An 11,388-nucleotide genomic window follows, 5' to 3' on the forward strand; every position below is an offset into this window, starting at 1 on the left:
AAATGAGTAAACTCTGATTTTTTATATGAGGCGGTTCCTAACACTGCTGACTCCAAAATGTAGAAGAGGTCGTGATTTCGAGTGCAAGTTTGAATAAATAAGCACAAGTAATTTTGAAAGGCCTACAAAACTGCACGAGCCCGCCGTTTTTTGCTGCCGCAAAAGAGCTAAAAGACCGACTAAACAGTTTGATACCTTCTTTTGCTCTCAATTACTTCTCACCTGCATTTTGACACTGGAAACTACATTTCTCATCGCTAATCAGAGGTAAAAAATTTTCCTATGTAAATTATTTAAACACAAGCTACTGAAGTCTTGAAAATCTATGGTGAGTACTTTTTAGATTCATCCACGAGAATCAGAGTGAATAAAAATCGTATTGATTGAAAAACTTGGCAGACAGGGGGTAGGGACGAAATTTCGCCGTGGAAGAAGAAATCATGTAGTTCGTCGATCAACAAAGCGAAGGACGAAATTTCGTTTGTGATGAATGGACTCAACGTAAGAAATGTCACGTGACACACTTTGCTCCAAAAACTGCGCACTTTGGAAAATGGCCGAGGGAAGGTTATCATCTGTTTGCTAAAATGAATAATTTATTTTGGAACAAAAAGAAAAAAACAAAACAAGAACTTGATCAAACTTATTCATAGTCTCCGTCCACACTTTAGAAGGCAGTGAATAAGAGCCGACTTAGCTCTGATATTCAGGGGCCAGCTTCGAACAACACTTGAAGAAAAGAGCTATACCGTATTTTAAACGACTTGATCTTTATAAAAACCAGATACGTTCTTCGAGAGAGGAAAAGAAACAAACTCAAAGCGTCGATAGCTCTGACCACAAGTTTCCCAATCGTGGTATCTGAGGTTTTCCCTCTCTTTTCTTTTAATTTTTTTCAATTCTTACAATAAAACGTATTTATGAACACCTTACGGCATCTTCAACCTTTCTGTTTGCTTAACGTTTGTGATGTTTTTTGAACACTGAAGTGAAGATTTGTGCAACGGATCATCAAGTACGAAGCGAGCAGCCAATGGAAAGTTCAAAGTAATCCAAATGAAACCTGCTTATGTGCACTTCAATGCTTCTGCTTTTTTTCCACAGGATTCCCAACGTTCGTGTGAAAATTTAAATTCAGCCTTGTTTACGAGAAAGGCAATAAGTTTCCCGAAAACGAATCACTCACTCGGCACTACTGCAAATGACAGCGAAATTTTAAATTCTATTTTACAGAAGTGGCTCACTAAAACTTCTTTTACGCAGAAAGGATCGTACCGAAAAACACTTTTTCACCATACACCAAGTTGTAGGCAAGCGACCAACCCTTCTGCTTCACGATTTCACAAAAATTCACAAAAATTCTTTCATCGCGACAGCATTGCTTTGCGAAGTTGCATTGCAGCGAAATTTTAAATTCTATTTTACAGAAGTGGCTCATTAAAACTTCTTTTACGCAGAAAGGATCGTACCGAAAAACACTTTTTCACCTGACACCGAGTTGTAGGCAAGCGACCAACCCTTCTGCTTCACGATTTCACATAAATTCACAAAAATTCTTTCATCGCGACAGCATTGCTTAAGTTGTTAGACTTGTACTTCGTTTAGCTTTATTTATGAAATTAAGACTGAAGAATTTACGAAACCACGATTTGATCACGATTTTGATTATTTAAGACTTCTTGAGAGAATGTGTTGCACACTTCATTGTGTTTTAAGGTCATAGCAACCAGACTTGAGAAAATGCAAACCAGGATCGCAAACCACGCTTTCGTCTCCCTAGCTCCCACGCACATATAAACTTTCAAAATGGTCGTCGGTCAATTAAAATTCAAAACTTGTCTTGGTTCTAACTTGTTTGCAATGTTCGATAGCAACTAATTTACTCAATCTGGGGGCGAACTCGATAGGGGGCGAAAGCGGCGGATACCACCTTGTTATACCCTCTCACCGACGCAGCTCTGCGCCTCTGCGCATATCCCTTAAGGGATATGAGGCACAGAAAAAAATGTAAGGGTCTCTCTGTTACACTCTTAGTTTTACGGATAAGGAATAATGGAATTTTTGACGTTTGAGTGGCAAAGAATAAGCCGGAAATTGCGACACGAGAGCAACAGGGTCTGGGCCTTAGCCCTTTCATGAAGGTACATCGCCGTAGGTATAGAGATGTGAGTTTGCACGTGGGTAATCATTCTAGGCCGACACCAATTTGTCGCATTTTGTTGTTTATTTGTATATATAGCTTACTAGGTTTGCTTTATGTGCTGGGACCCTGTTCTTACCCAGATTTCCTGTCTGTTTTTCCTCCAGGGGTCTCTTTCGACCCATCGGTTTACCCATATGCTGGAAAGTAGCCTGCATAAGGGCCCTACTGAAATTCTCTCAAAAAGTGAAAGGTGATATCGACCTTCGACCAATCTCGATCTTGCCTGTTCTCTCCATGATATACAACCGGCTTGTGTTGTTTCAGATGGAAAATTCATGTTTAGTGGTCCTACCCCTTTATCAAAGAACACTGTATCTGCTTATCATAAATGTCAGAATACCGCCACTGCCTTGCTAGCTATGAAGGACGCCATTCGATATGCAATAAAGCGATGCGAAGTGACAATGACGGTTCAGGCTGAGTTCTCAAATGCCTATGATACGGTCGCATACGAAACTGTGTTAAATAAGTTATATCATCCGGTTGTTCAAAGTCCTTTCTGAGATGGGTCACAGACTACTTGGCAGGTCGAAAACAGTTTATGGAAATCGACGATAGAGCCTCCAAACTGAGGGTACCGCTATGCGGTGTGCTCGGCCCAGTGTTGTTTTATCTTTGTACCTTGGCTCTCTCAAATCTCACCAGTATGCAGACGATATCATATTCTACGCAGGGTAATGTAATAAGGATATAAATTGGCCGCCCTAAAGAATTGAAAGGCTGACGTTTCGAGCGTTAGCCCTTTGTCAGAGCGATGGACTAACGCTCGCTCTGACGATGGGCTAAGGCTCGAAACGTCATCCTTTTAACTCTTTACGGTGGCCAATTTACGTTATCATCTCAGTTGATAACACTATATTACCCTGTTATACTCTCCCAGCGACGCAGTACCACAGTTTCTTTAGAAACTTACCCCCTTTATTCATATTCTACGCAAGCCAGAAAGTACCAAAGTCAAGGGCAGTGAATAACGCCTTCAGCTTGCCCCTCGATCAACTATCACCCTGGTCAAACGAATGTAATTTGGCACTGAACCATTTCAAACCAAGGTTATGCTTCTATCCACTCCACAGCTGGCGCGTGTGCATAAACTAGAGGATTTTCAAGGTAACTTGGTTGCTAGTGGTCAACTGCTGGAAAGGGTCTCTAATACTCGATTGCTGGGAACTGAGATCCACTAGGGCTTGAACTGGAACCATGACATCCATGTTAAAATATCGTGTATTTAGAAAGCTAAAGAACATAGCTCCTTTTCACGTCAGAAAACAACTCGCTGAGTTACTTATTCTATCCAAACTAGATTAAAATGATACAGTAACTTTCCCATTCGCAATTATCAAATTGAGCGCTCACAACGCTTCCAGTTTACTGCCGCTGGGTTTATCATTGAAAGATAAATGGATTTATGTGACTTCCTAAAATTAGGGTGGCTCCTCATCCTTGAGGGTAAAGGAGTTTCATATGGCCAAAGTCGCCAAAGTTGTCATGTATGATGTACTCAAAAATCGAGTGAGACTTGCTTTTCTATATAAATAGTTGTGAATATAGTTACGGTATATTTATGTTTCATTTTTTAGTTATTTCATTTTTACATAGTTTCTAGTAAGCTTACGCACTTTTGAGCCATTTCTTGATTCACTCAAGAAAGTCTTATATTCTTGCCCTGTTTTTTAGCTGAGGCTGGTTTATTTGAAGCACGGGTAGAGTTTTGGTTCACCTGATTATATATCTCTGCCCTTTCTGTGCTTTCCCTGATATGGGGCTCCTTAACAGTTGTGATCTACTCAAAGAGGGTTAGTTTCTGGTGCAGCGTAGGTGGGGGGTATTGCAAGAAAGTCTGGTTTCTTTTACAAAGTTGATAAAGCGAGTTGGCCACTTGCGAGAGTTTCTGAAGCTGCATGGCTAAAGCTCGAAACGTCAGCTGTAGAAACTCTCTACGGCGGTCAAACCCAACCCTAACCATAAACCTATAAGAAAATTATTTTATGATCTGCCTAATTGTTTAGAGTATTATGTAACATAATGTTCATTCTCCTCTAGATCACAATCAAACTGTTTCTTTCTCATTGAACCCCTTGGTGATCCATAGAGTGTAGAGCCTAGTTTAAACGGCGAACCTTCCCTACGGTTACGTGTACTGAACCTTATCCTCAAAAAGGGTCAACTTACGAATCCTACAAATTTGACATAACTAACTCGGGTCGAGACAAAAGAAAAGTTTGAGTAATATACTTGGGAATTATGGCGGCTAACGGCTGACTTCGTCATTTTCTTGTTCGACCGTAATGCATGAATCATGAAAAATTACTCCAACGCGAGTACAGAGAAAAAAAAAACCAATTAAGATTGTTTACGCTCACGGCGGGTAGTTTTCCGAGGGGTGCCTGCTTAGTGACCAATTCGCTCACCTTATCAGTGAAAGAAGTTATAAAAATTTATAGACTGACAACAAAATAAAACAATTGAGTGGGACGATTGTACATGAATTATAACCTTTACCTTTTTGGGGGGATTCAGTTGGATATTACGAATCCATTTACCAGCAACCTCTTTTTTCCAACATTTAAATATTTCAAATATTTCCAAATATTTCAGCTTTTTCAAGCGCCGACCAGACGATTAGTTCCTATCGTATCCAGTGCGTGATTTATTACTATTTCAGGGGTTGAAATAGGTGAACGACTAAAATTTTCTTGATCATTTCGACGCTGGAAATTTCATCCAAAAAGATCGACGCTCGATATATTCTTGACGAGCTCATTCAGGCAACTGGCAAGTGGAATGTTCTTGATAATGGTTCGCAGTTCTGACGCGTTTCGATCACCTCTCAACAAAGGCAAACTTCAGGCTTTCTTTCAGCAGGGGAGCTTGTGAGTTTCTTCAAGCTCTAAGGGCCTGTTTACATGGAGGGGGGGGACCCCAGGTAGGTGAGGTAACCCGCCTAGCCGTGATCGAAAAATGAAACGCGTTTACATGCAATCTCACAACCCTGGGGTGCAGGGGTGAGGTTTCTTGAGGTTGTTATTGCGCTTGCAATTAAGAAGTTTGAGCAGAGGCGTCCCAAGCTCACATCTCGAAAAAAGACGAAAGATTAATTCTCGAACACATATGTATTTATTCATGAAAGCGTCACGCGTTGTGTTACGCGGTGTTTGGTTTCGCGAGGAACGATTGACTTAATACGGAATAATACGGAATAGTTTGGGAAACCAAATATGGTCGATTTACAACGCTAGATATTCCGAAATGTGAACATTTTACACTCCTTGTGTGTCCGTTGCGGTTTCTGGTGATTTCTGCCATGAGACGGCTAGGAAATGTGCAAAGTTTTAAAACATACATGTTTCGCTTTTGGGCTTTTTGCTATGAACGCGACCCCGGCTAGGCGGGTTACCCCACCTTGACACGTTTACATGGCAAATTGTCACCCCGGCTGACAGGGTTACCCTACCTGGCAGACCGGGCAACCCGCCTAGGCGGGTCACCCCACCTATCATGTAAACGTGATAAAATAAAATAAGAAATTATATGGACAGGCGGGTTACCCCACCTTGGCGGGTTACCTCACCTACCTGGGGTTCCCCACCTCCATGTAAACAGGCCCTAAATATCCCAACTGGTTTTACAAGGTAATTTTACTGGATCATTATGCTCAAGGTTACAAAGTCTGACGTTCATACAGATGCAAAGGTTCCAATTAAAAACAAACTAGGACGGTTGTCAAAGAAAGAAATGTCTTCCTTCTTTCCCTCATTCCAACTCATATACTGCACTCGTTTACATTCAACACTTTATCGAGAATCTGAGAAGTAAGTTTGCGAATGAAAATCTGCACATTTTTAGTAATAGTTAGCGTATGAATAGTATCCTAAAGAAACACGTAACCCGTTGCCACTATTTCGTAATACATAGTATCATGTCGAGTCGATTCTTCTCTTCCATAGCACGCATTATTGTTTGACAAACTAGAACTTTCACCAAAAGAAAACGGCGATGACGTAGATGTCATGAATGAGTGATTTCAGGCCAATATAGCAGCTAGAAATACAATCTTGTAAACAGGGAAATTCCTAGAGTCGAACACATGCCAACAATTTCTGAGTGGCAAAATCGAAGTCGAGCAGTGAGTGACATTCAAAAGGTTTACAGACTGAAGTCTAAGCGTAAGACATTTCTTACCATTTGTAATACTTGTAAATAAATTTAAAGTTTTAATTGACGAATAAAAGAAAATAAAATCATGCCACAATGTACTGAAATAAACCGCGGTTTGGCCATAAGGTTGGTAGCTAACGAAATGCAAAATGATAAATTTTCAATTCAAGTGTTTTCCGATGTTGTTTATGTTTCCTGTACACATTCAGTCTTAATGTCATGAAAGCAGATTACTTTCGTTTTAACTTTCGCTCTTGCTTTACCCTAGATTTCCCACGTTCAGTATTCAGTCGACGTCAGTTATCTTTTCAATGGAAACATATTGTTCTTCCTTTTACCACTGTGGTGAAATGGCGACTTAAGTCTTAAGCACTGATATCGTTGAAAGCTCACCGTTAATAGATACAAGAGATACGCGACGCTGAATTTTTTAAGCCATTTTAATCAAAGCTTCTCATCAAGTTTTCATAGCTTACCTGAAAGTACAGTATTTACTAATTAGTGAGGGTTTTCCATACGTTAGTGAAATAGAATACTTTGGCCGACTCACCGAGTTTTGACTTAATTTTACTAGGTCATAGACTTCTGACCAAAACGCGTACGTGCTTGTGACTAATTATGGCTACTAATGAAAACGTTACACCCTGGTTATAATGAGCACTTTTTTAAATTTAGCAATAAAGTTTAATATAATACAATTTGGCTTGACAAATATCACTGTGGAGCCGGTTATTAATATAATAAATCATCATGGTTCAAAAATAAATCATGCAAATATTTGTGTCTAATGTTTGCTTGAAAACAAGCAATCGTATAGTGTAAATCAATTTGATTTTACAGGTCATGCGGTATCCTTAGCTTGGACTCAAGACGAATTCCTCTACGTCTAACATAATTATTGACAAATTATGTGCACATTTATTTTAATATTAAACTGAAATAAAGCCTTTCTATATGAGGAAAAAGAAAATAGCTTAAGTATTTGGCTTGATGCACCATCTGCATCGTTCCCCAAATCAGCATGTTTGCTGGAGTGCCATACCTGGTCAAATTTCAGTTTAAGGAAGTAAAACATAACCTTAAATTGGGAAATTCAGCCATGTTGCCTGTTTTACATTGTGGTCCTTAATAATTATTATTTTTATATAGCTAAAGCATCTCCATGACCTCTCAACTCTAACTGCAAAAACTTTTTATAATCCCTTTTGATAATGTATTTCATTTACTCACTGAAGTCAGTAGTGAGGTACAATATAGGAAGCTCCATTTGGAAAAAATATTCGAGTGTAAGTTGCTGTGGGCGTGCTTAGTGTCGGACAACTGTGAGTTCCCTTCGAAAACTCCTGGGTAGTTTGATTTGCGTCCGTATAATATTCCTCTTTCCTAAGGCGAGCTCTGCGGTTTGAAAACCATACCTGAAGGAGCACGGAAATAAAATATCTGATTAGAGAAATCTTTAATAGTGGTGTTTGACAAGTTCATCGTCTCTTGCGTGTTAGAATTCAGTTTTCGTAGGAACCTCTGTTATGTTATAACCTTGGTCTATGCTGTGTGACGCTATTGGCAAGATTTACGAAGGTCCACTGAAAAGGTTTTATTTAATATAATGCACTTTGTGTATCTCGATGTGACGATGTGACTGTTCCTTAACCTGTTAGTCTATTACTTTTAAGAGGAGTTCAACTATTATCATATATAAAACAAATAGATTGTGAGAAAATTGCCTGAATATGCATGCCATTAGACTTTTCTTATCAACCGAGCAGGAGTAAATTAAACTTTTTGAAATAATATGTTTACACTCTAAGTAGCGTCAAATTCATATGAGGTCTCTGCTCACACTTTTTCTGCTGTGGTATTCCACATGCTTATCTTCACGCCTTTTTGTGTCCTAGCAACCCCGCTGCACTGTTTTGGAATCGACGATATTTGTGAAATATTTATTCGTGATGTTGATAGAAAATAATACTCCATGATAATGTCACTTCAAGAAAATTTAAACGATGCTATTTTTGGACCGTGATGCCCTTGAATATATCAATTAATAATCTTTAACTTTTTAAGGGCAGCGTTTGATATCTCATGATGATATACATGTGACCCTTAAAAAGTAAAAACTGATATGTGAATATTCATTTTCCTTTGATTTTTTTTTTTTTTAGAATAGGAAGATATGAAACCAACTAAATAGATTGTTTGAAGAACCGTTGTCTATCTTAAAAGCCAGAAACAGAAAAAACAATTTCATACGATGTACTTACGGCACTCACCATCTATATTATCAAATAAAAGCACTCTTTATACCTGAACTCTTGCTTCAGACAAGTCTAATCTCTGCGCCAGTTCCTCTCTAGTGTACACGTCTGGATAATGAGTTTTGGTGAAAGCTCTTTCTAGCTCTTCCACCTGATTTGCGGAAAATTTTGTGCGACCCCGACGCGGTTTTCGGCTGAAAAATAGCTCCTGGCTGCATTTTCCTGAGACAAGTCCCTGTTTTCTTTTTAAGGTGCGTTCTAGAACAAATTGGAGGAGTATTTTCGGTAAATAATCACGTCGATATTGTCACTGTCGGTGTAATTATTTATGAAGGAGCCCGACGATCATAGGTAAGGTCAGTTATATTTTACCTCTTCCTCTTGTTTATGTCTTATAACAGGCCGACAAAGTTATTTTCGAGGGTTATTTTACATTTTACGCCCCCAATGCGAGGCACGTGCAATCCTTAATACGTATGCTCCAAATTTTCACTTCCCTTTTGGGCGTTATGTCCCTGAGGAGTATACAGGACTTAACTGCGGAGTAATACCGACATTTGATAATAATGATATGCAAGGTGTGATTATTGTTTCTTACTTACATAGTTCTTACAACAAAAACTGGGAAATTGAACTTGTTTGAACTACTCACTTCGATTTGAAAATACAATATTCTATATCGCGTAAAGCAAAAGAGACACTCGAATGAGAAGTGCAATGCTCTCAAAAGGATCCTCGATTCTGTTGAAAAAAAGAACAAAAAGCAAAATGGATAGGTAGGTTGATGTACCTGCTTTCCCATCCCGTCTTTCCACATCATTGCAGTCTTCTTGTATTTCATTTTCGCATGCTTTTATCTTCTCGCATTTTCCCGCCAAATTTAGAATGTTGGAGATAGAGAACGACGCTTCAAATTTCGGGTTTACGGTGATGTCTTGTTCCTGCTTAGCCGATTCCGAACCACAGAAGCTGGGTTTAAAGTTCGACGAGAAACCGTTGGGAAATTCACGGTTAACTTTATCACTTTTGCTCTTTAACAGTCGGCTTATCGCTTCCATAGATGGTAAATTCGCTTTGATGCATATTCCTTCTAAGAGTAAGCGATCCCGCACTTCCCAAGAAAAAATATCAGGTTGCTCATCGACAAACGCCTCGATTCTTTTGGTTATTTCTGGAGTAATGTCACGGTTCTTGGAAGAAGGGATGGCTCCGGGCTCAATGGAACCAGTTTCGTAAAATTTGTTTAGGATCTTGCTGACACATCCATGGGAAATACGTAGTTGTCGGCTGATATCACTTGCTCTGACACCTAAGCGTGCTAGTTGGATAATTCTGATGCGCAGTGCTTTAGGTAATGGTTTACCATTGACAAAGACGCCTCCAAGTTGATTTACTCGCTCTTGACCTACGAGAAGAACAGTTTTTTTTAAACTTAAACAGACCTGTAAACGGACCGAGCACTATGGTTTTATTTGGTTTCGTACTCAGTATATATTAATGTGGGGTTTATCAGTGCTCTCTATAATCATTTAGAGTCAGCCAAACTGTTTGTTTTAGCCAGCATAGGGAAGGTGAACTTCGTTGAGATTTTCATTATTTACTAATTCTAATCTGTTAGTGTTTTTATTACTTAAGTCTCATAAAAATTAAAGGATTAATTGATAAACACTGGAAAACATAGTGGCAACTGAAGAGTGACACAAGAATTGTGATACTTCAGTAAGGAAAATCACTTAAAAGTACGCACAAAACTCCTTAGAGCTACTATTAATAATCAAAATCTTTCATGGAACACGTGAAAAATATCTAAAGTAAATTTCCTCAACATGGATTAGGCCTTTGTTGCAGTATAGTGCGGCAAATAGTAAATTTACCTGGAAATAGAAGCGAATCCATGGCTAATCAGTATTTGCCGCTTTGGTATGCACTGTTGTCCTTTCGGGGGAACTGGTAAAAACGTTCTCCACCTGTTTCAGCGTAAATGACCGTTCACCATCGAGTGAAGGAATTATGAGGAATGAAATCCTAACGTAAACAAAGGTGAAGCGTTTGAAATGCAATTATGTTCACCTCACTGCTGATTAGATCTTAACATTTGCTGAATTGCTATTGTCTACGGGGCACTGAAGCTCGACTCGCTTCTGCATAATCACATGTTTACTATTCATATGACGTGAATTACACGTCACTGACTAATTGATGAATCATGGTGCCAGCTGTTGTTTGCCTTATTTGTCGATGCCCAGAGTTTGTTTTGTTATTTGTTGTAGTAACAGACTAGACGTCTTTGTGTGGAGCGCATGGAGTACGCATTTTTCTTTCAGTATTGAAACATTCTATCGGAATTAACTAAATGAACCCTTTCAAAATGTGGGATTGTCATATTCACAGAAAGCTCCACCTCACTGGCAGTTAACACGGTCATGAGTCCATAAAATGAAAACTGGTCCATAGCTACAGTGTATAGCACTTGCAAAAATAAAGAGGAAGATGGCAAAGCAAACAATTCTACTACTACAACTGTTCCAATTAAACAGGCCTCAAGTTCACAATAAATCGTTTTGAAATTTCTTGTATCTCAATCCACCCGTGTCATAACAGATAAATCCTTTCAGAAGCACTTTCAAGTTCATTACTGTAAAATTATACGTAACCTTAAGTCCTCGCTCTTTGTATATTTTTTTGTTCCTTAAAAGCCGTCATGCCGCTAAACGCAACTCAAAGTCTCCACCAAATATTGCCTGACTTACCGCACGAGCGGTAACACTAGCACAG

General features: G+C 39.1%; 1 protein-coding gene across 3 annotated transcripts; it reads right to left on the reverse strand.

The window, feature by feature from the left end:
• Positions 1-6,384: 6,384 nt before the first annotated feature.
• LOC113665574 (paired box protein Pax-3-A) lies at positions 6,385-11,388 on the reverse strand. Of its 3 annotated transcripts, XM_027181291.2 has the most exons (5): positions 11,268-11,388; positions 10,488-10,638; positions 9,404-10,018; positions 8,663-8,871; positions 7,125-7,773 (listed from the first exon to the last, which is right to left on the reverse strand). In XM_027181291.2, the coding sequence occupies exons 2-5, from the start codon at positions 10,507-10,509 to the stop codon at positions 7,594-7,596; spliced, it is 1,026 nt and encodes a 341-aa protein (XP_027037092.2). In that variant the 5' UTR covers positions 10,510-10,638; positions 11,268-11,388; the 3' UTR covers positions 7,125-7,593. The 3 variants fall into 3 exon arrangements, with proteins under 3 accessions (XP_089059918.1, XP_027037092.2, XP_027037093.2); XM_089203792.1 differs by lacking the exon at positions 11,268-11,388 and having other exon boundaries at positions 6,385-7,773; positions 10,488-10,819; XM_027181292.2 differs by lacking the exon at positions 11,268-11,388 and having other exon boundaries at positions 8,629-8,871; positions 10,488-10,728.

The sequence above is a fragment of the Pocillopora damicornis genome, chromosome 4 (assembly GCF_964200805.1).
Source record: "Pocillopora damicornis chromosome 4, jaPocDami1.2, whole genome shotgun sequence".
NCBI lineage: Eukaryota > Metazoa > Cnidaria > Anthozoa > Scleractinia > Pocilloporidae > Pocillopora > Pocillopora damicornis.

Excerpts from the sequence above, each read along its gene's own strand:
- LOC113665574 (XM_089203792.1), bottom strand. The coding sequence starts at position 10,509 with ATGGATTCGCTTCTATTTCCAG. Across the intron at positions 10,019-10,487 it reads GGATTCGCTTCTATTTCCAG|GTCAAGAGCGAGTAAATCAA; the intron begins GTAAATTTACTA and ends TTCTTCTCGTAG. Across the intron at positions 8,872-9,403 it reads AAGACGGGATGGGAAAGCAG|AACGCACCTTAAAAAGAAAA; the intron begins GTACATCAACCT and ends AATTTGTTCTAG.